Raw genomic sequence first — 25,757 nt, forward strand, 5'->3', positions numbered from 1 at the left:
TTCTTTTTACCCGTAGGAAATGAAGATTTGTTCAGCAATTATAAATCTGTTTCATCTGATCCCAGCTGCCCCTCAGACACTGGTTAAACCTCTGCTGGAAGTTGTGATGAAAACAGAACGAGCAATGTTGATTGAGGTAAAAGTGGAAATTAACATTGCTAATATTTTTGCTTTGTAATATTTTTAAATGCGATGTGTTTTCCACATAGTGGAAAGATTTGATATTAAAAGATCATTTAAAACTAAAGAGAAATGCTCCCCAGTCCTCTCTGGAGGTGTCACTGTTTGTGGTTCTCTCATCAGAGAGAGTTTTGAAATTATCAGTAAATCTTGATCTTGGAGGTTCTGAATGTTTTGTATCTGCATAAATGCCCAAACAAGTGCTTCTCCCATTAGCCCCTCTGTGGGTGCTGTTCAATTAGTAGACAAATAACAGCAGTCTGCATTCTGCATTTTCAATTTAAGCATTATGAATTTTTCAGGCTGGCAGTCCATTCAGGGAGCCACTGATTAAGTTTTTGACGCGTCATCCATCCCAGACTGTAGAGCTCTTCATGATGGAAGCCACTTTAAATGACCCACAGTGGAGCAGGATGTTTATGGTAAGCTGTAGGGGCCCTAATCTTCAAAAACTTCTGGTTGATCACATTTGTGATCTCTTTCTTATTTTTTTTCCCTCGTATAACCTTAAAATCCAATAGCTGGTGTTATTCCAGCACGAGGTGTATGTTATTTATTTTGCATTTCTTTATCCATAGCTTTTAAAGGTTTTATACCTTTTCAGATCACATAGGATTATCACTGGAGTTATGTGGCTTAAAAGCTCTGCAACTTCAGAGTTAGATAGAATGCCGAAGGGCGAGACAACATTTTGGTAGTTTTTGCTTTTAAAGGTTGAGATTAAAATTCTCTCTTCTCCTTCTTCAGAGCTTCCTAAAACATAAAGATGCCAAACCTCTCCGCGATGTGTTGGCTGCTAACCCAAACCGGTTCATCACTCTCCTGCTACCTGCTGGCACCCAGGCGACTGTCAGACCTGGTTCTCCAAGCACGACCACGATGCGTCTTGACCTTCAGTTTCAGGCCATCAAGGTATTAATTTATTTTTGTTTGTCTGCATTGGATAATTAAGATCTCTTTAGCGAAAGGCCTCTTACATAGAGACTTTCAAGTGTGCGTGCACATGTGTGTGCTATGGCTTATGGAAGGATACTTGTAAGATGTAAGGTGTTTGTAGTCACAGTGAGGAAAGGAGAAGAGATTTAAATGAATTATTGTTATTTTTAATCAAGTATGATACAAGAGAGAATCGTGGCAAGGTAGACTGTCTCTAAAAAAAATTCATGTCAGAATTGATCTAAATTACTTTTTTGTTTGAACCCTTGATCTACCTGAAAGAAATGCCTTTTTTCATTGCTTCCACTGGCAGGTCTGTTGAATGCTGATTGTGCATTTGTCTTGTTTTGCTTTTGACAGATCATAAGTATTATTGTTAAGAATGATGAATGTTGGTTAGCAAATCAGCATTCCTTGGTGAGTCAGCTAAAACGTGTGTGGGTGAGTGAAGCTTTTCAGGAAAGACACCGTAAGGAGAATATGGCTGCAACAAATTGGAAAGAACCTAAACTGCTAGCATATTGCTTGTTGAATTACTGCAAGTACGTAACAACATTTATTTCCTATCGTTTCTGTACAAACAGGGATACTAAAAATGCTTAGCAGTTAATGAAGAGAATGTTTAGTATTTCATAATATTTCATAACACTGCTCTTAGCTCTAAACACACACCTCTAGTAGTGCTTGTTCTTGGTTCTCTGCTTGTTTAAAACCAGTGTTTGTTTTTTCATCAAGTCATCAACACAGTGGTTTAGAAGGAATTTCTCTCGACAGCTTTTTATTTTCTGTGTTTTTACAGAAGAAATTATGGTGACATAGAGCTGCTCTTCCAGTTGCTTCGAGCTTTTACAGGCCGTTTTCTCTGCAATATGACTTTCTTAAAGGAATACATGGAAGAAGAGATTCCTAAAAACTACAGTATTCCCCAAAAACGGGCTTTGTTCTTCCGGTTTGTAGACTTCAATGACCCAAACTTTGGAGATGAGCTCAAAGCCAAGGTAGCTGAAGCAATTAATTCAAAGTAGTCTGGTATTTAGGTTTAATTTTCTTCTTGAGATCTAGGGCAACAAAATTCACTTGCTTAAATGTCAATGAGTTTGATAATTGGCAGAGCCACTTAGGTGAAAATATCATACCTGGAGAAGAGTGATAATAAACAGGGGCAGCAATTTATCTTGCTTTCAGTGCTGACTGATTTAGTTCACACTTTCTAAGAATCTTTGCCCTTGGAAGAAGGAAAGGAGGGGAAAAAGTAGCATGTGCATCTGCTTATTAAGCTGTTACAACTTCCTTCTGTAACAATGTCTCTAACATGCACTTTTGATAGTACCTTACTTGTATGTTGACTGCCTCTAGAAGGGTGCAGTGCTTGAGGGTAACGGTTCTGTTTGTTCTGTAGGTGCTGCAGCATATCCTGAATCCTGCTTTCTTGTACAGTTTTGAAAAGGGAGAAGGTGAACAGCTGTTGGGACCCCCAAACCCAGAAGGAGATAATCCAGAAAGCATCACTAGTGTTTTTATTACAAAGGTATCAATCATTGTTTATGTTGCTGTTTGAGGGTTAAAGCATTATTTATCTCATTTGGCATTTCAGTCTCAGTTAGACTCTCGTGCTACTTAGAAGTAAGTATTATGATCAGTTACATCCCATCAGAACTTTGAACTGCTATGAGGTCTATCAATCATCTGTAGGATTAGACTAAAATTTTCAGTTTATTTATGGTATCCTTAGGATTTGAATGTCTTCATTTAGAAATGAACTTCGTATGGCTGTGATTCCAGTCTTTTAGCAAGCAGAGTTTTGTGTGATTGACTGTCAGGATCTTTGTAATTCCCTTTGGTTTTCTTGAGCGATAATAATTTACCTATGAAGAAGTTCTCACCTCAGGAGTCTGTTTTGTATGTCTTGAATGGGAAAAAAAAATTATAATTATTAGCTTTCTTAAAAACAACAAGGAAACACTCAAAACCAAAATACAGAATGTTTCTTTTATAGATATTAAAGCATTCCCCTCCTTCTTTTTTCTTTTTTCTTTCAATGTTCCTGCAACCAGGTGCTGGATCCAGAAAAACAGGCGGATATGCTGGATTCTCTCAGGATTTATCTTTTGCAGTTTGCCACACTTCTGGTTGAGCATGCTCCTCATCACATTCATGACAACAACAAAAACCGGAACAGCAAACTGCGGCGCCTGATGACGTTTGCTTGGCCGTGCCTCCTGTCCAAAGCCTGCGTGGACCCAGCATGCAAATACAGCGGACATTTGCTTTTGGCACACATCATTGCAAAATTTGCCATACATAAGAAGATAGTTCTGCAGGTATTGACTCAGTGTTTGCCTTCATACCTTTAGGGGATGTTGATAAGTTCTGTGGTGTGCTTTCTGTTAGCGCAGCAGCAGGTGTGTGGTCCTTTTGGATACTCAGTGTACGTGTAACAATTAAATTCATCCTCATAAATCAAGTACAGAAGCACCAAGCCAAAGCCAAATATTGGAACATATTTATTTGGAGATGGCAAAATACAGATAGAAGTAGAAGACAAGTGAAAAAGAGAGACTAAAGGAGACAGTGAAAAATCCTCCTGGTTGAACTATCACAGTCAGTAATGTTTCTTCACGTGAAAGATGAAGACAGAAATGGGGGTGAAGGGGAAACTTCAAGTCAGAAAGTGGGGAGAGAGAGAAGGATAAATGCTATGTAAAGGATACACAAGTGTATGCTTAAGTAAAAGAAATGTTGTTTAAAAGTTACATTTCATACTCTTCCTTTTATAAGCGTTTTTTGTAAATACATGTAATATTAATGTTAACCAGAAGCCTTGGTTGTTAGGTTTTTCATAGCCTTCTAAAAGCTCATGCGATGGAGGCCCGTGCTATTGTCAGGCAAGCGATGGCTATTCTGACTCCAGCTGTGCCTGCTCGAATGGAGGATGGGCATCAGATGCTGACTCACTGGACAAGAAAAATCATTGTGGAAGAGGGTCATACAGTTCCCCAGCTAGTACATATTTTACACTTAATAGTACAACATTTCAAGGTACTTCTACCAGTTATTCTCTGTCACTGTGTCATAGATACTAAAATGGTAAACTGCAGTTGGATTGGGAAATATTATGATCCAAATTACGTAGCTTAATTTCAAGAAGCATCTGCTGTCTGCATAGGTATTCAATTAAAATGGAGAATTATTGATGGTTGTAGCAAATTCTGATGTGTTTTCACTTTTGGTTATGTTCTTTGTGCTTCCCCTTTTGTCTAAAATGCTTTTTGTATCTGGTATTTGTAAAAGCTTTCTTGGCACGGCTTTGTGAGCTGCCAAACAATCTCCCCACGGAGTGCATGTGTTTGAAATGTCATTTTAATTTAAGCCAAAGGTATACCTGTTCCTAGCCAAAATAGACTTCAAAATAAATAAATTAGTTTGCATATGGAGCACAGTTGTGTGATTAAGGAGCTGATTAAGGTACTTGTGGAGGAGTTTGAAGGTGAGCGGTAGAGTTGCAGTGGATTGCTGCAGTACAGGATGGCTGAGTGTTGTTTTTTTTGTCTAAGTTGCTTCTGGGTGAGGCAAGTAATGTGCATGTTATTTCTTGAAAATTGGAGTGCATAGCTTAGTTTAGAAAGATCCTAATTTACTTGTTAAATTTGGATGTAAGACTGCTCCTTATGTAGTGGAAGAATGGGATTTATTGTTACTCTGATTGCCAAAATAGAATCCTGTGGTGCTCCGGTATCGTTTCCTTAAGCCTGCGTTGTTTGTTTTCTTTGCTAATTACAATTGTGACTTTGAATTTGTCACTCTGTTAGATTTCCTTTTGTTTATAGTGATTGAAGTGAGAACTCAAAATGTGACTTTTATGTCATGCTTTAGGAATTGATGGCTCACATATCTGCCTGTGTTCCATTGTGAGCTTTGGCTCTCTTTAGGGATTGGCAAAAGAATCAAATCGCTTGTCCTTGAGAAGGAGCACTAAACAAGTGTCTTCAGAAGAACAACATTATAACTACTGAGTTCAGTAGTCATGACTGAAAATTATATCCAAAATTGCGTTTTCAGAGCACCAGTTGCTTTTCCTAAGTACAGTATTCAGATATGGTACAGATTTAGGAAACTTTGGGATTAAAGCTGCTTTACCATTCTGCTTTAGCTTTATTTCAGCATTGTAGTCTTTGTGTAGGACCTGATTAGTTAATGGCTAACATGATTGTGAAACTGTCTTTTCAGGTTTATTATCCAGTGAGACATCACTTGGTTCAGCATATGGTTAGTGCCATGCAGAGGCTGGGCTTCACTCCCAGTGTTACAATAGAGCAAAGAAAATTAGCAGTGGATCTTGCTGAAGTAGTTATTAAATGGGAATTGCAAAGAATTAAAGACCAGCAGGTAGGAATTCTAAATAAACTGGTAAAGATAGGACTGTTATACCATTAAATACTCTTTATTGACATGCTTTGCTGATATTTCAGCCAGATTCGGATATGGATCCAAGTACAAGTGGAGAAGGAGCAAGTTCTACCTCATCAGCTGTTAAAAGAGGACTGTCTGTTGATTCTGGCCAAGAAGTGAAACGATTCAGGACAGCCACTGGGGCAATCAGTGCTGTAAGGAAAATTTGGGTTTTGTTCAGAGACTCTGAGCTTGTAACCTGCACTGCCTAATCCATTTAGTTTTTCCATGTGACTTGGACCTCACTAAATTAATGGCTTTTTAGAAAAGCTTTTGAATCTATTCTACTTGTTGTTAGATTTCTTGTGTTATTGATTATGGGTTTTGTGTTTTGTACACATGCAGGTGTTTGGACGTAGTCAGTCCTTGCCAGGAGCTGATGCACTTCTTTCCAAGCCGATTGATAAGCAGCATACGGATACAGTTGTGAACTTCCTGATTAGAATTGCCTGCCAGGTATAACAGGTTTACTCTTATATGCAAATACTGATGTAGTGTGAATAACTAAAACAAAAAAAAGTCTTTTTTCCTAAGAGTACGTGTATGCTTGCATTATTCTAGAAATTGTGTACTTGCATTCTTTCTCTGTCAGGCTTGAAATTTTAAAATTGCACAAAAAATGAAATGTTACAATCTTAAGGAGGAAAGAAATTTAATTTGATAACCAGCATTTGCATATTTTTCATTTCACAAATGATTTATGGTATTCACGTGAGAGGTATGCTTCAGCTTCTGATGTGGTGTGTGTGCTTACAGCTTCGTGCAGGGGGAATGCACTTTGACAGTCAGGCTTGGAATGTGAACGATTGCGAGCCAGATTTTGAAATTGAAAGTGTCTCCATTTTGCTGCTTAGCTGCTCACTTCTAGCATTTTGTTTGTTCTTTTCTCTTTTCAAACAAGTGCTGTATTGAAAGTGACATGCTTGAAGTAAACTTGCATAGCAGAAATTGGCTGGAGCCAGGCAAAGACTTCAAAAAAGTTCCCATAAATTTCTTTGTGTACTTGCTCATTTCTACAGAGTATGCTAGCTCTACTGACTAGATTCAGAGGCAAGAAAATTTTACCCAAGAGTTGAAGAATATTTAAAGAGTATAATAGGAAAATAAGGAAAGACTATGTCAATTATGCATCTAAGGATAACTATTGTAATGGCATTTTCAAGATCAAAGATATGAAACCTCTTTTCATGTAGCACATCAAGCCTCTTAAATTTTGTTAGTTCTCCTGGATTGGGGCAAGCTGGCTGAGTGTAGCTCAAAGCTTGAAAATCGTATGGCTTCTGCAGCACGTTCAGCAGTAACCTGGAATTTTATGCATTGCAGTTCATTGCAGAGAAAACACATGCTTTGAAGTTATAAAGAGGAACGTAGTAAAGAGCTATGTATTTTTTTTTTTTTTTTTTGATACCTTCCTAACAGTCAAAATGAACTAATTTTGAATATGTTCAGAGTTGTGGGAATAATCTATCAGATTAAACTACCAGGTTGAATTTTTAAAAATATCTTTTAGATTGGATGCTTTCAGGTAATTAGCTAGCAATTTACAGATAAGTTCTGATGTTCATTATTAGTTGTTATCTTTCTTTGCCGTAGAATACCGAGTGACTACAGTGATAAAAGTGCTTAAGCTCAGCCATTTCAGAAGGAAGGAATTAGATGCTTGCTTGGAATGCATAATAAATAAATTAATTGGATGCAAGACATTTTGTTAACTCTGATTAATTACTAGGTAAATGACAACTCAAACACTGCTGGTTCTCCTGGGGAATTGCTCTCTCGCCGCTGTGTCAACCTTCTGAAAACTGCTTTACGACCAGATATGTGGCCAAAGTCAGAACTGAAACTGCAGTGGTTTGATAAGCTGTTAATGACTGTGGTAGGTAACAGTCCAGTTCTGTAGTGCTTTAGGATTCTCTAGCATGTATTGATTGGATGCTTGCACAACTAGATATTTAAAATCTCTCTCATATTGAAGTATTTTTTAAATTATTACATATCTAATTTCTTGTGGATTTCAACTTTAAATTGTAAATTGATCTTTGTAGCAAAGTGTTGTTGTGAATTTGAAATAAATCCTGATGGATTTAATGACTAGTTTCATTCAGTATCGTTTCTTGGAAAACTTGAAACTGAATTGCAGTACACATATTTACAAATAATTTGTGGCTTTGTAGTATGGAGTGGAATGGGATGAAGTCAGTGACTGAGAGTAGACATTTGAGCACAAGCATTTAATGTTTTGGGCTTGAATGTCTGTAGTCATTCCATTGCTTTGCATCTCTTAAATAATTGTCAGTGCTTTTTCAGTGCTTTTTGTCTTTTCCTACCCACTCACTGCCTCTTTGTGTGTGTTCTCTTTAGGAACAACCCAATCAAGCCAACTTTGCCAACATTTGCACTGGCTTGGAGGTCTTAAGTTTCCTGCTAACCGTACTGCAGCCCCCTGCTATCCTTAGTAGCTTCAAACCCCTGCAACGAGGCGTGGCAGCTTGTATGACTTGTGGGAACACCAAGGTTTTGAGAGCAGTGCACAGTTTGCTTTCTCGCTTAATGGGTATTTTCCCTACAGAACCAAGTATGTGGTATACTCTTCCTCCTTTTATCCCTTATTACTGTGTAACTCAAATGATTAAGATGGGGTGAAGGCACTGTCTGCAATGTGCTAGAATTCTGTTTTATGATCTCTGTGTTTAATGGTCTGTTTTAGTTTGCACTTTCAACCTGTTTATAAAGAAGCTGAAAATGTAATCATGTGGCATACATCATTATCCATTGACATGAAAACTTAATAACCTGTGGCTATCATAACTTTGGTTCAAGAACTGCATTCTGTAATTTCAGTGCATTTTTGCAGTTACGGTTTTTCAGCTTCAGAAGTACAATGAAAAAACAGCTTTTTTTTTTTTTGGTTGTTTTGCTATAACAATGAAGAGGCTGAGCATACTGCCTACTGTCTTTCTTTTATATTCCATGTCTTAATATAAACTAACTCCAGGCAACTTAGAAAAACTTCAGTGCTTTGGATTCTCATCCAAATTAATTATTTGAAAATAGTGGTACACTTACAGAAGACACATTGGCTGTACAATCAGGAGGTCGTATCAGTGCAGGGCCTGTTTGTGCTCTTTGGTTTATTAGCAAGGTAAAACTCCTGTGGTGGTGCAAGTGACTGTTCTCATTGTTAACTTGCATGTTCTGTGGCTGATTATTAAAAATAAATGCAAACTCTGTAAACTTTGCAGGTACCTCAAGTGTTGCTTCGAAGTATGAAGAACTGGAGTGCCTTTATGCTGCAGTTGGAAAGGTTATTTATGAAGGACTTACTAATTATGAAAAGGCCACTAATGCTAACCCTTCCCAGCTCTTTGGTAAGTTTCCCACATCTCTTGTAGAAATATGTGAGTTGGCCTGTTAATTGGTATGATCTTTGTCTGTAGCTTGTCTTTTCCATATGGAAACTGAAATCTGCTAATGGTGAAGAGGAAGCTGTGGGAAGCAATTGGAGCTAGCTCATGAGATGAGCTTGGGATGTGTCAGCTATGAAGGAAGGGAACGGGGGGTTCATTGCAGTCTGTTTTCTCCTGGTAGTTTGCTTGGGAGCAGTTAGTGGAAGTGGAAACCTGCTGCTGTGCTAGATGGAAGCCATCTGTACTCAGAGTACATAGGAATGAGACACAGCATTGAGATTAACCAAAAGATAAAGTAAAAATAACTGAAAACTTCTTACATGGAAAAAGAAAACCACAACCAGGGCACTACTGAGATGCAATAGAATGTTTCAAGGATTATGTGTGAATGTGCTTATGTGTTACCACATTATACTTTCTTTTTCATTGTATTTGAGATACTATTTATCAATTGATTTGAAAAGTGTAGAAAGTCTTATTTGTTCCTAGATCACAAATTTTCACTACGCGAGAAACTCTGAAAATACTATTTTTTGTTAAGCAAGCAACTGAGTTTTTAGTGTATCCCCCTCTGCAATGGACTTCTTTTCTTGTTATTCATACTTATTTGACTGGTAGAAAGCTCACTGATACATGACAGTGACATATTGGAATCATTCAGTCTGCCCAGGACTGGTTGTGTTGGTAGTACAGATCTGAAATTGTACTGTTCTGGAAAATTTGCTGATTTAAATGGCAAATGTCCTTCACTGTTCTATTCTGTGGTCTGCGCAGATTGTTGTAATTTGGCTTGGGAACAGCCTATTTGTCAGGTGTCAGGATGTGCTTCAGGACAAACTCACCCACAAAGATGCTTTTTACCCTTTGTCCAGAGCTTGTTTAAAAGAAACACTACAGTCTAACCTTCAAGTGGTGCAAATCTTTTTAATTCTGTGTTTAAGAAGCTTTGTGTGCTCCATTTCATGCATTCCCAAAGCGTGCCAAAACTGGCTGTTCTGTAGGTTCATTTTTTCAGTCTAGTATTTGTAAGCCTCTGTCTTACTCATACCATGCTCAATTAAAGTTTTGCTTTCGTTACTGTTGTTTTTATCAATAGGTACTTTAATGATTCTGAAATCTGCATGCAGTAACAATCCCAGCTATATTGACAGATTGATTTCGGTCTTCATGCGATCTCTGCAGAAGATGGTCAGGGAACACTTAAACCCACAGGCTACAGCAGGAGCAGCAGAAACAAACACAGGTATTCCATTACATAGTTTAACAATGTTAGTGATTAGGAACATTGTAAAGTATTAAAATCTCTTAATCCTAAGGGGATTCAAATGACTTGGCAGAGTTTTCTGTCCATATTTAAAATGACAAGAGAATTAGTGATAAATATTGCTGAAGTACTGAAGGATAAAAATGCACTTTGAGTTCCTATGCCAGCTTAAGACATGAGCTGCAATGAGTGGTTTGTGAATACTTGAGCTATGGCATGTGTATAAAAATAGTGAAATTTTTCCAGAGTTGATGGTATTCAAGGGAGAGAGAAGCTGACAAGCAACAGAGGCACTGCTTGTGAAATAAATTTGCTGAAGTGATGTCTTTGTTTTTATCCTAAAATAGCATCTTTTTCAGTCTGTACAGTTCTGTCATCAAATGAATTATGTCATGAGCCATTGAAAAACTTAGATGTTCCTATGGAAAGAACTACTAGAGAATGCTGTTATTTATGGATGAATAAGCTACTGAAAAAAATCATTATGAAGAAATGCAGCCATTACATTTCCAGACTATATTTAGTCAAGTAGATTTAAACCTTGCAAATTTTTCTAACAATGGGAAACAACGAGAAAATTATTAAAGTTGACTGATAAGAAAGGTAGGAAATTAACAGAACCAGATAGGTATGCTGCATCATTGAGCATTTCTTTCACAAGTTTAATTGCAGTGTTTAGGTATTGGAGTTCTGTAATGACTTTCAGCAGAGCTTTATGGACATGAAGCCTCAAAGACCTGCCCTTTGGGTTCTAAGTGGGTGATTTCTATTTATTTACTTATGAGCAACTCTGTGTCCCTGGTTGCTTAAGATTGGAAAGTGATAACACTGAAAATATTATTTCTGTTTCCAGAGATCTATGTCCAGGCAACAGATTTTATTTCTTGCCACTTTTGAAATTACAGTGGCTTATCTTGGAGATGTTTTTGCTAGGCATTTCAGGCATGTATATGCAATTGTAATGGATTTTTGCATTCACAGCAGGTACAAGTGAACTGGTAATGCTGAGCCTGGATCTTGTAAAAACTCGCCTGGCTGTGATGAGCATGGAAATGAGGAAAAATTTTATACAAGCTATTCTAACATCTCTAATTGAAAAGTCTACTGATGCAAAAATTCTTCGTGCAGTGGTAAAAATTGTTGAAGAGTGGGTGAAGAACAATTCCCCAATGGCAGCTAATCAGGTAAATTGGGAAGGAGAAAATCATGACCGTGCTCAAATACTGAACACGTGCATGTTATAATTCATCAAGTATTGCAGGGAGGATTGCAAGGACCTGCTACATAAACTAATGTACCCTCTGTGAGGTTTTGAATATTTTGAATCCCATGTGAAAATAACAGGAGTTAAAGATGTTTAGCGTGTTACAGACTTCTGTTAGGTGTTCTGCCCAGAATGTGGTTTAAATAAAGGTTTAAAATGTTTCACATCGACTTGGATAGAGAATCCTTCAGGAGGAGGGGGCCTCTAATGCTGGTTTCAGTCATATTATTATAACATTTTGCAACCTCCTTAACTGGCTGTGTTTTGTATCAGTTAGAGTTGAGCACTTGACAATCCAGTGCTTTATAAAGGGACTTTTTAAAAAATATACGTTAAATTTTTGTAACCATCGAAACACTTCAACCTACATCTGCCTGCTTTAGCAGGGGGTTGGACTTGGTGATCTCCAGAGGTCCCTTCCAGCCTCTTCAATTCTATGATTCTGTGATTTAGTTATAATTCTAAAATTCTCTAGCTTATGTTACAAGGATAAATGTGTGAGTATCTTTTCTTTTTAAGAACAATGACCTTCTAGCAAGCTATCTTTCAATACTTAGGAGTGAAAGAGTGATTAAAAATGGTAGCTGAGATGTACTTAGAATATGCCAGTTCTGTGCATGTTATAAGATGAACTGACAAAATTAATCATGTCTTCTTTTAACACAGACACCCACTCTCCGGGAGAAGTCCATTTTACTGGTGAAAATGATGACTTACATTGAAAAGCGCTTTCCGGAAGACCTTGAATTGAATGCCCAGTTCTTAGACCTTGTTAACTATGTCTATAGGTAATTATAGCAATTAATCATTTATTTCAGCTTATTGGTTCATAATTTGTACTGTAGATGACCTTTATAACATACCATCGATCTCTTTAGGTTTGAATTAAGTGATTTTTTTCTATGATTCAGAATCAGTTCATGTTTCTGGAACCACCAGACATATTTACTGAGGGAAGTTTTGAAATAAATGATACTTAGAAAGGATTTTGTTTTTGGATCTGTTAAAATACCCCCTCTACCAAGGTGTTAGGGTGTACTGTGTTGAAAATTAAAATCTGTCTCTGCTTTTATATCAAAAGAGTATAAAAATTGTTCTTCTTGGAAATGTATTGTAAAATGCACTCTCAGGAGATTTTCTTAGCGAGCTAAGCAATTGGGTTCTGTAATGTGATAAAAGAATTAGAACAGTAGCATTCAAGAAATGCCAGCTGTTATTTTGTGCTAATGGTTCATGTTGTTTCAGCTGTTTGCTGCCATTCTGTTTACTGGTTAATGTGCAAAGCTGTGGTGTACTCAAATTCTTATCAATGAGTGTTACTTTGCATTTCAAACAGGTACAGATGTGGCCAAAGTTGATACTATTTCACAATTTGGGCAATTGGAATTTTATCCTAGAAGAGTTTGTGATAATTTGGGGGTGGTTTTCTATCAGGCAGCAACGTTTTCTTTGCTGCTTCCCTCAAAACACTACACCTGGATGCATGCTGCCCTACGTAGCCTTCCATATACCATCACCTCCCTTGATTTTTGTATGTTATCTGCAAAAAACGGAGGGCTTCTCTTTCTAATACCTGTAATTTCACCTGTATTTCTTTTAGGGATGAGAATCTTTCTGGGAGTGAACTTACTGCTAAGCTTGAGCCAGCGTTTCTGTCGGGTCTGCGCTGCGCCCAGCCACTGATACGAGCCAAATTTTTTGAGGTCTTTGACAATTCTATGAAACGCCGTGTTTATGAGCGTCTGCTTTATGTGACGTGCTCTCAAAACTGGGAAGCAATGGGAAATCACTTCTGGATAAAACAGTGCATTGAGGTAGGGAAATTACTCTTCTCAGGAATACAATTAGAATTCTAGAAATATGTCAGTCTTGATAGCACGGTCATGAACTTCAAACTGATGTCAGTGAAATCAAATAAAGATGAAACTGTATTTATTGAACAAACGTGACAGGTATACCTTGGACACATTACAACTCTTGCTGATAGGTATGAAACTGTAGAGAGATTCTCTTAGAAATACTGCAGTAAAATGTCTGTTTCAAAAGCCTCTTTGCTTTTTAACGTCTTAGCTCCTGCTGGCTGTCTGTGAGAGAAATACTACGATCGGGACAAGTTGTCAGGGTGCAATGTTGCCCTCTATCACCAATGTTATCAACCTGGCTGACAGTCACGATAGAGCAGCATTTGCTATGGTAACCCACGTCAAACAAGAGCCTCGGGAAAGGGAGAACAGTGAATCCAAAGAGGAGGTAATTTACAGAAAACATCGTGGGAAAATGTAACTTCTTAATGAAGAAATCTCTTCCTTGTTTCACATCCAAAAAATTTGGAGAATGTGCCCCAAAGATGACGTGCAGAGCCTGTTCTCTATACCTTGTTTGTGGTGCATTGTTTTAACCTGTTCCTCAGAACTTGCATCATTCATTTAGCCCTTTCTTAATGCAGCACTCTAGCAGTCCTACTTCTGAACCTGAACAACTGACCAGAATAGGTTGATTGGAAGAGTACTTTGTATAGGGAAAAAAAGTAGTTATAAAATACCTTCGTGCTTTGAGTTGTCTGCTTCTGTGTAGGATGTGGAAATTGACATTGAATTGGCGCCAGGAGATCAGACCAGCACACCCAAAACTAAGGAACTTTCTGAGAAGGACATTGGAAATCAGCTGCACATGCTGACCAACCGCCACGACAAATTTCTCGACTCTCTTCGTGAAGTGAAGGTCGGTTCTCTGTAGTTGCTTTCCTGAAGAATCATTTTGATACTGAGATCTCCTGGCTGACCTTCTTATCTTCTGTTTCTGAGTATTGTATTTAAGCTTATTTTTTTATATGGGGAAGCTGTAGAATCTGATGTAATTTCTTAATTGTGTCGTTTAAAAAATCTGTAAGGGTTTGCTTAATTACTACCGGCTGCTGCATCCCTCTCTTACAAAGATGAAATTTCTTCCTGCTATATTTCAACAGTTAAGAAAATGGTGATGGCAAAGACAGAGCACAAAGTCATAAGTTATCAGCATCTTGTGTTTAAATAATTTATAAGAAGGTAATTTTAGCTGAAAGTTATTTTGAAGTAATTTTCACAGTGGTAACAGTTCTAAACAAGTAACTCTATCATTTCTATTACCAAATAGTTGTCAACTTTTTTTTTCCTTTTTCCTTCCTTTTTTCTTTTTTAAAAAATTACAATGATGAAGCAAAGTCTTGATCAACATGAAAATAGCGTTAAATTAATTCTACTGTAATTTTCATTGCTGAAAGAAACATTTTGATATGTTGGAAAAGGCATTTATGTGACTGCTCAAACTATGCAACTGAACTGTTTTTCAGCGCTGTTAATTTTATTTCTTTTCTAGACTGGAGCACTGCTGAGTGCCTTTGTTCAGTTATGTCATATTTCTACACCATTAGCAGAGAAGACTTGGATCCAGCTTTTCTCACGACTCTGGAAGATCTTGTCTGACAGGCAACAACATGTGAGAATCTCTCTTGTAATAAACTCTTGTAAATGACTGGTGCTCCAGAAAAATGTGTAGTAAATGGCTTATTCACTTGCTTTGAGAAGTTTGCCATTTTGTGTGTCTGCTTGAGGCTGCCTGTCTCCATCAGTACATCTTTTAAAAGAAGCAGGGCCCTTCCTTTTACTAAGAGAATGACACGTCAAGTGATGCTATAGTAACAAAGTTTTGAATCCGAATTCCATAATATTTAACTCTTCATTAAGTTTTGTCTGTCCTTATTCTTCCTTCCAGGCTCTAGCAGGTGAAATAAGCCCTTTCTTGTGCAGTGGTAGCCATCAAGTGCAGCGTGATTGCCAGCCGAGCGCACTGAACTGCTTTGTGGAAGCCATGTCTCAGTGTGTGCCTCCCATCCCCATCAGGCCGTGTGTCCTGAAGTACCTGGGGAAAACTCACAACCTCTGGTTTCGTTCTACACTGATGCTGGAACATCAAGCGTTTGAAAAAGGACTGAGCTTACAAATTAAGCCCAAACAGACAACGGAATTTTATGAGCAGGAAAGCATAACTCCTCCTCAGCAGGTGAGGTGTTACACTGACACACCTTACGAAATGTGGAGAGCAAAACGTGGTGGCAGTGCAGTGCAACAGCCCTGCTTTAGGAATCTTTGTATTTAGAAACTTGTTGAAATGGTGTTCATTTTTAGTTCAGCTAAGAAATTCTTGGCCTTGGGTGTTTTGAACAGGTTTGCAGTATTGATTACTTTGTATCTTGCCTGCTTCTCCTGCCTTTCTTTCAACTGGCTTTGAAGTTCCTGTATTTTTCTCCTGATCCTTTTTTCAACTCTGCTTTTGCAAGTAATTCTCTGCAACTCTGTAAAACCAGATCAGCCCCTTTCTGCTCCTTACCTTAAATCTCATGTGGAAGTGTCTGCTGCCTCAGTCTCCCCCAAGGGGAGTATGCTTTCCCTAACAAGTCATGTCTGCTGGTATGTGACCTTAAGAAGTTATTAGCTGATTAAAACTGAGTTGTCTGTAAACAGACTGCAGAGAAACATGTGCTTAATGTTCTAGGAAATACTGGATTCCCTTGCTGAGCTCTACTCTTTGTTACAAGAGGAGGATATGTGGGCTGGACTGTGGCAGAAACGCTGTAAATTCCCAGAGACAGCAACGGCCATCGCCTATGAACAGCATGGCTTCTTTGAACAGGTGTGCTCTTGATTTTGGAGACAGTCTGGGTAGTTCTACTGTTAGGATGAGTATTATGGTCAGAGGGAAAATGAACTGAGTAGGAATGTAGGAAACTTCAGTTATCTAAAATAAGAAGTAGAGCTTCTCTTCTGGTTAAATTAATAGTCGAAGGCCATGTGATACCTAGATGAGGTAAGTTTTTTGAGTACATGTATCAGCTTTCATCACACCTCTAAAGCTACAAAATAATGACTATTTCAGAAACAAGCTGCTGATGGTTTTCCTTTCTATTTAAAATGCACTTTTTTTTCTTGAAGTAAATATTGAGCTAATGTGTGTATAGTAAATGAGGAATGAATCACTATGAATTTTATTTAGGCACAAGAAACTTACGAAAAAGCAATGGAAAAGGCTAAAAAAGAACATGAACGGAACAATGCTTCCCCTTCCATCTTTCCTGAGTATCAGCTCTGGGAGGATCACTGGATTCGGTAAGACTTCAAAGCTGATGAAGCACTGCTACCCTGCAATGGAGGACACCCAGCTGGTTTAAAGCTTTAGTTGCTAGAATACACTTCACTCAGACCGTTTAAATACAGGGGAAAGTTAAGGGGGAAAAAAAAAACAACCTACTTTTATACTCCCTTACGAGACCCTCGTAACTTGTGTGAAGATTGGTAAAAATGTAATTTGATATTGGTGGAATCAGACTGGAACTAAAATTTGTTTTTCCTACTTAAAACTGTTGTTAAGGTAGACAGAAAGTGCAGCTTTTGTCTGCTCACATAACTGGTAATAAATCCTCCCACCTGGATAAAATATCTGCAGTGCTTGCAGAGCAGTTCACGGAGAAACAAATATGTTGGTAATCTAATACAAAACTTAAAGACACTTTTATTGATGATGATGATGATGATGATGATGATTAGTAGTAGTAGTAGTAGTAGTATTATTATTAGTAGTAGTAGTAGTAGTAAATAAACTTACAGTGGTTTTGATTTTCTTAGTTGCTCCAAAGAATTGAACCAGTGGGAACCTTTGACAGAATACGGGCAGTCGAAAGGCCATATAAATCCTTACCTGGTACTGGAATGTGCATGGAGGGTCTCAAACTGGACTGCTATGAAGGAGGCTCTGGTGCAGGTGAGTGAGGACTTTCTGTGTTCATGTTTACTTTAATATAGGGCTTATTGAACTACAGACTGCTTTGAATTGGAAGGGAACAGAGATGCATTCAGAGCAGGCCCAAATAGATCAGGCTACCTTGTCTGGTAGGGTTCTGGCATCCCAGGGGTTGATGTGCCACAGGCTTTCTGGACATGTTTTTCATCTGAAGGAGAAGAGATGTGCTCTTCTTGTTACACGCTGTTTTAGAAAATAGCACTATGTGTAGCTTTTGTTTGAAACTGAGGAACTTGTGTGTAGCAAGTGGAGCAGTTGTCTTCCTCATTTGGTAAGGGATAGAATTCATTGTTTGTACTTTCCTGCTATTGACCTTCCTGATTCATTATGGAGCTCATTATTGTATTCTGCTTGTAATTCATTTTGCTGAACAACATGCATTTGTAAAACATTTAACCTTCCCTTTGTCCTTTCCTGGATTTTACTCATGAGACTGTGCATTCAGTGCATCTGTGTGCCTGGAGAATGAATCTGTCTGCCTAAGGAATGAGTGCTCCACGAAGTTCTGCCTGTCACAGGAGGCTTTGAAGGCGGGAGGCACACAATGTAAAATAATATTTCAAAAGATGAAAATCTCCAAGTTCTTTTTTCTTTCCAAGTATCTATAAACATATTTTTCTGTGTGTGTGTAAATGAAGTTTAAGAGGCCAGGGAAACATGCTTGGAATGTCCATGATTTCTAAGAAGATGCCACAGAAATCACACAGGTAGATATTTTTTTCTGAGATCAAACTGGGAGTTCTTCCACATGCAAAAGGGAGGAGGGGTGGGGGGGGGAGAAAGGCCATCTTTAGATAAATTCATCCTTACCCTCTTAGGCATCTTTTCCCCACTGTTTTGTGATCCATCCTGTGAGAATCAGCTCACATTATTGTTCCTGAAGCTGCTGTAAGATATCAGGCCTGCTTCTCGTAGTTGAGTTGTTCATCTGTGGTTAGTTAAGGCAGAAACACGGATCAGATGTAGTACTGAAATCTGAAGGGTGAGAATTCTGCGTTAAATTCATTGTGACAACTTATTCTCCCACGATAGATACACCCAATTGTGTTTTTCCTTTTCCTTTCTTCAAGATGAGACTGAAAATTCCAGTTGCATTTTTTAATGTTGTGTTTATTCCTTTGCAGTGCTGGTTATATAGGTACGTGCAGTCAGTGTGATTTGCTTTAAAGGCTAAACAGTGAAAATTGGAAAAGCTGTTTAATTAATTTAAGGGAGTGCTTTTTTTTTTTTTTTTTGGAACCTAAATTAAGGGTGTCCAACCATTACAGCATTTGAAATTGAATTTTCCCACGCTTGCAGTACTGATGGTTGGAATGAAGCAGTTGCCTCTAAGGATGCATTTTAGCATTTATCAGTTCACATGGAGCCAAATGCATAAGTAGCAAGTTGTACTGCAGCTGCAGAAATGATCTAACGGGTGATATTTGCATTTTAATTAACTTCTCTTGCTCTTTAAAAAATTGCTATTTTATGTGTAAGTATTCAACTCTACCGACTGATTATAGGAACTGTGTTATTTGAAAAACCTTTGAAGCCTAAAATAAGAACTCCATTGTATGGTGTATATTAAACCTTGAGTTTGACCAGAATGAAATAGATGACGTCTGACAGGGTCTGGTTTTGGAAATGGATTTGAGTAGAAGTGACAAGCACAAGTAGCTGCTGATGTGCTGTAGTGGCAGTTACATCAAATGAGGTATTTTCAGTAATGGGAACCTTCACTAATTGACTCTGGAGGAGATGCTGCTGAAAACCGTAAATGGAGCCTCTGTGGCTTCACTTGGATTCCCTTAAAAGATGCATCAGGACACGTGTTTGTATAAATACTAGGATGTGAGGAGCGGTGGGTTTGCTGCTATACTCACTGCTCCAATTCTGATGGTATTCTGTGGCTGTTCTTTAAAACTTGACTTTGAAAAACTGATTTTAAATGTACAATTATGTGAATCTCTGCAGTGATCCCTGGGTCAGAAGAGGGTCAGAAAAGATGGCAAATATGTAGCAGCTTTCATAAATCTTAGTGAAACGCTTTAAATAATCTACCTATTTAAGCTGAGCTATTAAAATACCGTGTGGCCTTTGATAGGACCCAAGGCTCATTTCCATGTGCTCACATTGCCGTTGTGTTTAATGATCCAGTAGATAACGTAATAAAAAAGAGATGATTTTCACTGTGTAAGTGTAAGGCTGGTGCCTGGCAGTTTCTCTTTGCAGTCTCAGGCGTAAAAGCCAATTGGGGATAAGCAGAAATAACAGTTGTAATGGTTAAGGTGCAGTACATCAACAGGAAGATAATGTGGAAGGATTTCTGTAAAATCAGGATTTCCTTGCTAGGCAATTCAAGTGTTTTGCCATTTTTAGTTGCTGTTTTTTCTGCTGGTCCGAGATTTTTAAGAAAATGGTTTAAAATTATTTTAATCATTTTAGTACTGCCTCCTGACTGTGCACCTGAATTTAGAAATGGTTTTGATGTCACTGGGAAGGCAATGTGTAGATGATTTAAAAAGAAAAATCATCTGTTTATTCTGATAAACTTAGCAGGCAGTTGGGAAGTATAATGCTGGCATAACATGCTGACAGATAGGGATGGTATCCTTCTAAGTGAGAAGCTAATGTTCTGGAGCCCCTGAAGCATTTCGGAGGCAGTAGGCTCTGCTGAGAAGCACTCATTTTCGTGCAGGGTGAACTGGTTGGCAGTGAGCTTCGTGCTCCTCTTGCAGGACTGCTTTCAGCTTGCCTAGCTGTCTCAGCTGCACCTCGGCTGCCTGGCGGTGTGCCCTGAGCAGGTTGTGTGCAGCACCTCTGCTCTTGTGCTGAGCTGGCAATTTCTTTGCTAGCCTACCCTCACCAATGATTCTTAGAGCCTGAGCCCCTGTTATGACAAATTGTGGTGGTTTAGTCTGATATCTGTAGAAATTAGGCTGTTTTCTAAACAAAATAAGGAACCCGAGTGTTCAAGAAGTCTTTAGAAAATGCATCAGAAAAGTCTGATGTTTAAGCACGAGTAAGCTTTACCAGACCTCCTTCTGTTTCGTTACCAGGTGGAGTTGAGTTGTCCAAAAGAAATGGCTTGGAAAGTGAACATGTACAGAGGATACTTAGCGATCTGCCACCCTGAGGAGCAGCAGCTGAACTTCATTGAGCGCCTGGTGGAGATGGCGAGCAGCCTGGCCATTCGGGAGTGGCGAAGGCTTCCCCACGTGGTGTCCCATGTTCACACTCCCCTCCTCCAGGTAAGAACCGCAAGCTTGTTTTATCAGTTATGTGCTGACAGCAGGCTTCAGTTGGTGACTGTGGGTATGAAATATTTTACTAAAACTGATTGGTTTCTCCTAGTTTTCTTTGTTGAAATTGCAGAATGTGCATATTGAGGGGGACTAGTTGGAAGGTTTATGGTTCACCTGAATGTGTTCTGTTTGTGGTGTATTGATGTGTCTGTTTAAAAACTGACAAACGACTCAGCCTTCTTTATGGGCTAATGCACCGTGCACTGCAGCACTTGGAGTGCTTGACCATTTAATGGCTTTTAAACTGTGTTCTATTTGGAGTAGGTATAGTATTATATTATAATACTTGTGGGAGTGTTGAAATATCTTCCAAAGTAAAGCAGCAGGGAATGGCATTAGGAAGGAGTCTCATCTCTGAATTACGTGATACTTCTGATTAGACATGGAGAGGAAGAGAGCGTGGATTGTACCAGATGAACTGATGTGTACTTCAGAGCTTCAAGCATGGGTCTTCAGCTTTATGGAGCGCCTGCCTAGGTCATTTGGCAGGCTCTGATTGGTATTGCCTTAAAATCTTTGCAGTGAGTTGTAAAAAGAATTCTTAATATGTTGCTTCACAGATGGGAGGGCTTTGGGGTCACTGCTCCCTGCATCCCATCTGATGCCAGCTGCAGGAAAGAAAATGTCTTTGGTCTGAGTGGGAGACCATATTCCAGTAATTCCCCTTGTCTGCATGTGGGTGCGTACCTTCCAAATTTAGCTGTGCTGATTGAAAAGGTTACTGCTTCCAACTAATTGGCTCATTTTAATTCCAATACGTTACAGAGCACTTGCGAGAGTAAGTCAGCTGGAAGACTTGAGACAGCAGTAACCTTTGTCAGGGGCATTTTGCTGAATTGAGGAGGAACAGATCGCTGATATCAGAAGAGGTTGGAGCCCTGTGGCCTTACTTTGGGATCTGAAAGAGATCTGTGTGCTTTCTGGGCAAGAAAAATGGGCAAAGCAAGCGTGAAGGTTTGAGAGGAGCTTAATCGTGAAGTCAGGGCAGCGTTCTGACAGTGAAGCTGTGAGCTGTTCTCAGAATAAACGAGAGGCAGTCTGTTGGTTCTGAGTTACGAGAACTTTGAAAAGAAACAGTGATGAAACTGAACAGCAACACAAAAAGCACGCAGAGCACAGTACCGGCTCACCTCTGCTAGCTCCTTTCAGGATTATTCAGAAGAGAAGTTTGTAACTTGAACTTCATCCTAGTCTATAAAATGACTGTGCTGTGTTGCACTGGATCTTTTCCAGCACTGATGTTTAAAGAAAGCCTTGTGTGCGTACTGGAATCCTCGACTTAGAAAGGATGAGTAACTTTCCAGTTGAGTAACTCAGTGTGTACAAAGAGGATGGGCAAAGCTAACATTTTTGTGTGTGTGCCATTTTTTACTTTTTCCTTAACTCTGTCATCCATTTCTATGGGAAGGCAGAGCTGGTTGGGTACTTCTGAGTCCTAAAAATGTTTTTCTCTCATAAGAGATGTGCTGTATTCTGTTTCTCTAAGGAAGTATGATTGGAATAAGGGAAGTAGAAGATGTCTTTTCTTTCATCCTTGCTGAACAGGTCCTTAGTGCTTGTTTTTACCATATTTTAGACCTAATTATTAAATGTTCCAAGACAAATAATGTGCTTTTTCCAGCATTTAATTGTAAATTGGTTTGCAGATACTGTGCACCAGATAGATGTTTATTTTTGCTTTCAATCTTTCTTCTTCAGGCAAATTGGCAATGCAGTTTAAAAAAGATGTTCAAATTCTGTGTGTTTGGTCCTGCTCCTTAACTCAGGTGTTACTGAGAATCCACTTGGAAAGTTAGGGGAAAAGACTTGGTTCTCATCCAGGCAGGAAAAGCTTGGAAGATCTTGAGACCTGCAGGAGTGTTTTGTGAAGCAACTGGCACAACTGTGATCGTGCAGATGATGCAGTTTATTTGTTACGTGAGATGAAATAAGACGTGTAACATGTGAGAAGTGTATGGCTTGTGTCCTTCACAACTTTCACACATTTCTCTGTTACACAAACGGACTTCTGCTTCCCTTTAAAGCGTGTGAAATGTCATCACCTTTAGCTTTCCTTGGATTTAATTATGCAAGCAATTCAGAACGGCAAGAGGCGGACTTCTGAGAGTAGATGTTATTGCCAAGTGTAACTGAATGGAAGCAGGTGTCCAAACTCATCTTTAAAAAATGCGATTTGGCCTCGAAACGCTTCCAGGAGCTTCTTGAAAGCGAATGTCCTGTGTTGTGCAGCAGCACCTGGGGGTTGCAGGTGGGATTTGGGTTCCCCTTCACAGCAGTGCGGAGGCCTGCGGTCCTCTTCAGGTTGCGGTACGTGGCAGCTGAGGCAGGTCAGTGCTCACTGCAATTCCCCCTTTTGTCTCCAAGGGGGAAATTCTGGAATATCTGAGATTTGGTGTCAGGGGATGCGTTTCTTCTTGGGTTGGTGCTCTGAGAACTTGACTAAATGATGTCCTTCCTCATAAGTTTTCTCTGATATTTGCAGTTTTTCTCCTCTGGATGCGTGCTATTTGTAGCATGAAAGGACTAGGATTGCTAAATAACTTAAATGCTTTCAGATATCAATTAAAACAAGCGTTTAGAATCAGCTAATGCGTGGACATCCCTCATGAAGAAATGATAAATTAGGCAATGAGTGACAGAGGTACAAATGCAGCCATGAATTTGCAGTGCAGTAATTACTTTTTTTTTTTTAATATCAGATAGTATGTGATTAAATACCTGTGAGAAAATTAAATTTATGTGATGAATGGGTGCAGGATGAAGGTTAAGCTGTTGTGAGAGCTGATACTGAGATGATTGTAGGAAAATATTACTTTGCTTAATTTATTTTGTTTCAAGAGATTTCACTGGGTAAATTTAGATGGCTTTTTTTCTTTTTTTTTTTAAGTAGTTATCTTATTTGGTTGATTAACAATGAATACAACTGCTATCTGCCAAGAGGTAGCTTAGAGAATACTACATTGGTTTTATTGTACTACGGATAATTAAATTCCATTAAAGTTTGTGGGCCTTTTCTTGGGGTTGTTGAAGTTTAGCAGAATGTCTGCTGCCTGTAGCAGGATTGAGACTGCTGCCATCTCTTGTTTGTTCCCTTCATTAACCTGAGGATTGCAATGTCACTATAAAAAAACATTTTTAACCTAAGTAACTTCTCCAAGCTGAGGTTGCTGGGGGAATCTCTTACAGTGGTAGGTTCAGAGATGTGTGGAGCCTGAATTTAAGCAGTGACCTTCTTGCAAGTATTCAGGAAGGAAATTTATGGCACCTTTGTGTACTTCATAAAACAATTGGGTTGTTTGTTTCTTAGTACTAGCTACCTGGTGATAGCAATTCTGTTCCGATGATCAGCAGTTGGATATAGCATTTCTGTTAATAGCTGAAGCATGTGGCTTTTGGTTGTCTTTTCTTTTTCTGCTTTGATAACTACTGGCTATTGGTTATTTGTGCAATTAGTGGACAGGTCCCCAGGCAGCGTAGCTGCTTCTTTACTTGATGAGTTAAAGGTGAACTGATCAGATGGATCTTGGCCAGTTTACTGTACAATCTTTTAAGATGATTTATATTGCTTACTGTTTTCTAGGCAGCACAGCAGATAATTGAACTTCAAGAAGCAGCCCAAATAAACGCAGGACTGCAGCCAACTAATCTAGGGAGGAACAACAGCTTGCATGATATGAAGACTGTTGTAAAGACATGGAGGAACAGGTTACCTATTGTGTCAGATGATTTATCCCACTGGAGCAGCATTTTCATGTGGAGACAGCATCATTACCAGGGTAAAACTGCCTGGTCCAGCATGCCTTCATCATGTAATTTTCCAGACAACACATTGTTTGAAATAAGTTTTTTTTAATTCTTTTTATTTAAATATGCAGTAGTTTTGTTGGCTTGGACAAGATTGTTTTTATTTAGTTTCCATTCAAGCGTTCCATTGAGTCGTAATTTCATACGTACTGTTGTGTGAGCTTTTGCTGTGTGTATGGTTTCATTTATAATGACAACATTTCATGTTTTGTCTCTAGCCATTGTAACTGCATACGAGAACAGTTCTCAGCATGATCCCAGTTCCAATAACGCGATGCTGGGAGTTCATGCTTCTGCATCAGCAATTATCCAGTATGGAAAGATAGCTCGAAAACAAGGGCTGGTCAACGTAGCTTTGGATATCCTGAGTCGTATTCATACAATTCCAACTGTGCCCATCGTGGACTGCTTCCAGAAGATTCGCCAGCAAGTTAAATGTTACCTTCAGCTGGCGGGAGTTATGGGCAAAAACGAATGCATGCAGGTACAGCAGCTTTTTCTCTGATGTTGTTATTAGAACTTGGAAGGTTAGGAGGGCCGTCAGATGTATGGATTTAAATAAATGGCCTGTATTCGGGACAGGGTCGATTTCCTTGTCATGTTATACTGTGTCTAGTGTTAAGTAGTGTTGTAAGGGACGAAAGCAGTCATTGTCCTCTTTGACCCGTTCTAAAAGTTAAACTAAGAAATACAAAGTGGAAATAGGTATTTTGAAGTCTTACAAAGTGGATAAATGGAAGGGACTTTGAAAATACATTATTTGCAAAAGGGCAGTGCCAATTGTAAGGCATGTTAGGGTTTTTGAGCAGCTTGCTCATGAGTGATGTTTGCTGGCATACTGAAGTGAAAATGAGTTAAAAAGAAGGGAAAAAAAGTGTGATTGTGGGTAGAAAACTCTGATGCATAATTATAAGGTAGGCAAAAGATAACTGATCACCTGATGAGTGTTGTCTGTTGTATCAATCAGTTTTGCGTGGACCAAATGAAACCTAAAGTTATTGTCAGTCTACACTATTTTTAAATGAAAAATAAGTGGGAAATAACCCAAATGTTAGAAATCCAAGCTATTTCAAGGGGACATTTTGGCTGGTTTTTATGGTATTTTCATGTTAATAGAAGCGTCCGTTTTAGAAGGCTTTTTTTCACCTACACTTACGTAACAGGGTCTTGAAGTTATTGAATCGACCAATCTGAAGTACTTCACCAAGGAGATGACTGCTGAGTTCTATGCATTGAAGGGAATGTTCTTGGCACAGATTAACAAGTAAGTATGCTGGCTGGAGGAGGCGTTAGCACACATCTGAGAGAAGTATTTCAGCACAGTATTTGATCAG

At 38.8% G+C, this 25,757-nt stretch overlaps 1 protein-coding gene across 5 annotated transcripts in view; it reads left to right on the forward strand.

Annotated features, from left to right (window-relative positions):
• Window positions 1-25,757, forward strand: part of TRRAP (transformation/transcription domain associated protein) — a 74,948-nt gene that overhangs the window by 27,094 nt on the left and 22,097 nt on the right. For 3 of the 5 annotated variants that reach the window (XM_085238071.1, XM_010719681.4, XM_010719682.4), the window contains exons 32-60: window positions 17-136; window positions 483-602; window positions 928-1,092; window positions 1,477-1,658; window positions 1,916-2,114; window positions 2,516-2,644; window positions 3,171-3,437; window positions 3,949-4,155; window positions 5,344-5,502; window positions 5,586-5,720; window positions 5,911-6,021; window positions 7,295-7,441; window positions 7,927-8,140; window positions 8,808-8,933; window positions 10,069-10,215; window positions 11,218-11,420; window positions 12,167-12,288; window positions 13,101-13,314; window positions 13,571-13,750; window positions 14,075-14,221; window positions 14,855-14,974; window positions 15,251-15,538; window positions 16,031-16,168; window positions 16,529-16,641; window positions 17,158-17,293; window positions 20,374-20,565; window positions 24,200-24,428; window positions 24,642-24,907; window positions 25,587-25,687. In XM_085238071.1, coding sequence (XP_085094197.1) covers window positions 17-136; window positions 483-602; window positions 928-1,092; window positions 1,477-1,658; window positions 1,916-2,114; window positions 2,516-2,644; window positions 3,171-3,437; window positions 3,949-4,155; window positions 5,344-5,502; window positions 5,586-5,720; window positions 5,911-6,021; window positions 7,295-7,441; window positions 7,927-8,140; window positions 8,808-8,933; window positions 10,069-10,215; window positions 11,218-11,420; window positions 12,167-12,288; window positions 13,101-13,314; window positions 13,571-13,750; window positions 14,075-14,221; window positions 14,855-14,974; window positions 15,251-15,538; window positions 16,031-16,168; window positions 16,529-16,641; window positions 17,158-17,293; window positions 20,374-20,565; window positions 24,200-24,428; window positions 24,642-24,907; window positions 25,587-25,687 — 4,877 coding nt within the window. The remainder of the gene's footprint in view (window positions 1-16; window positions 137-482; window positions 603-927; window positions 1,093-1,476; window positions 1,659-1,915; window positions 2,115-2,515; window positions 2,645-3,170; window positions 3,438-3,948; window positions 4,156-5,343; window positions 5,503-5,585; window positions 5,721-5,910; window positions 6,022-7,294; window positions 7,442-7,926; window positions 8,141-8,807; window positions 8,934-10,068; window positions 10,216-11,217; window positions 11,421-12,166; window positions 12,289-13,100; window positions 13,315-13,570; window positions 13,751-14,074; window positions 14,222-14,854; window positions 14,975-15,250; window positions 15,539-16,030; window positions 16,169-16,528; window positions 16,642-17,157; window positions 17,294-20,373; window positions 20,566-24,199; window positions 24,429-24,641; window positions 24,908-25,586; window positions 25,688-25,757) is intronic. The other 2 variants (XM_010719683.4, XM_010719684.4) reach the window with 1 other exon arrangement.

This window comes from Meleagris gallopavo, chromosome 16 (genome assembly GCF_905368555.1).
Source record: "Meleagris gallopavo chromosome 16, MGAL_WU_HG_1.1, whole genome shotgun sequence".
Classification (NCBI taxonomy): domain Eukaryota; kingdom Metazoa; phylum Chordata; class Aves; order Galliformes; family Phasianidae; genus Meleagris; species Meleagris gallopavo.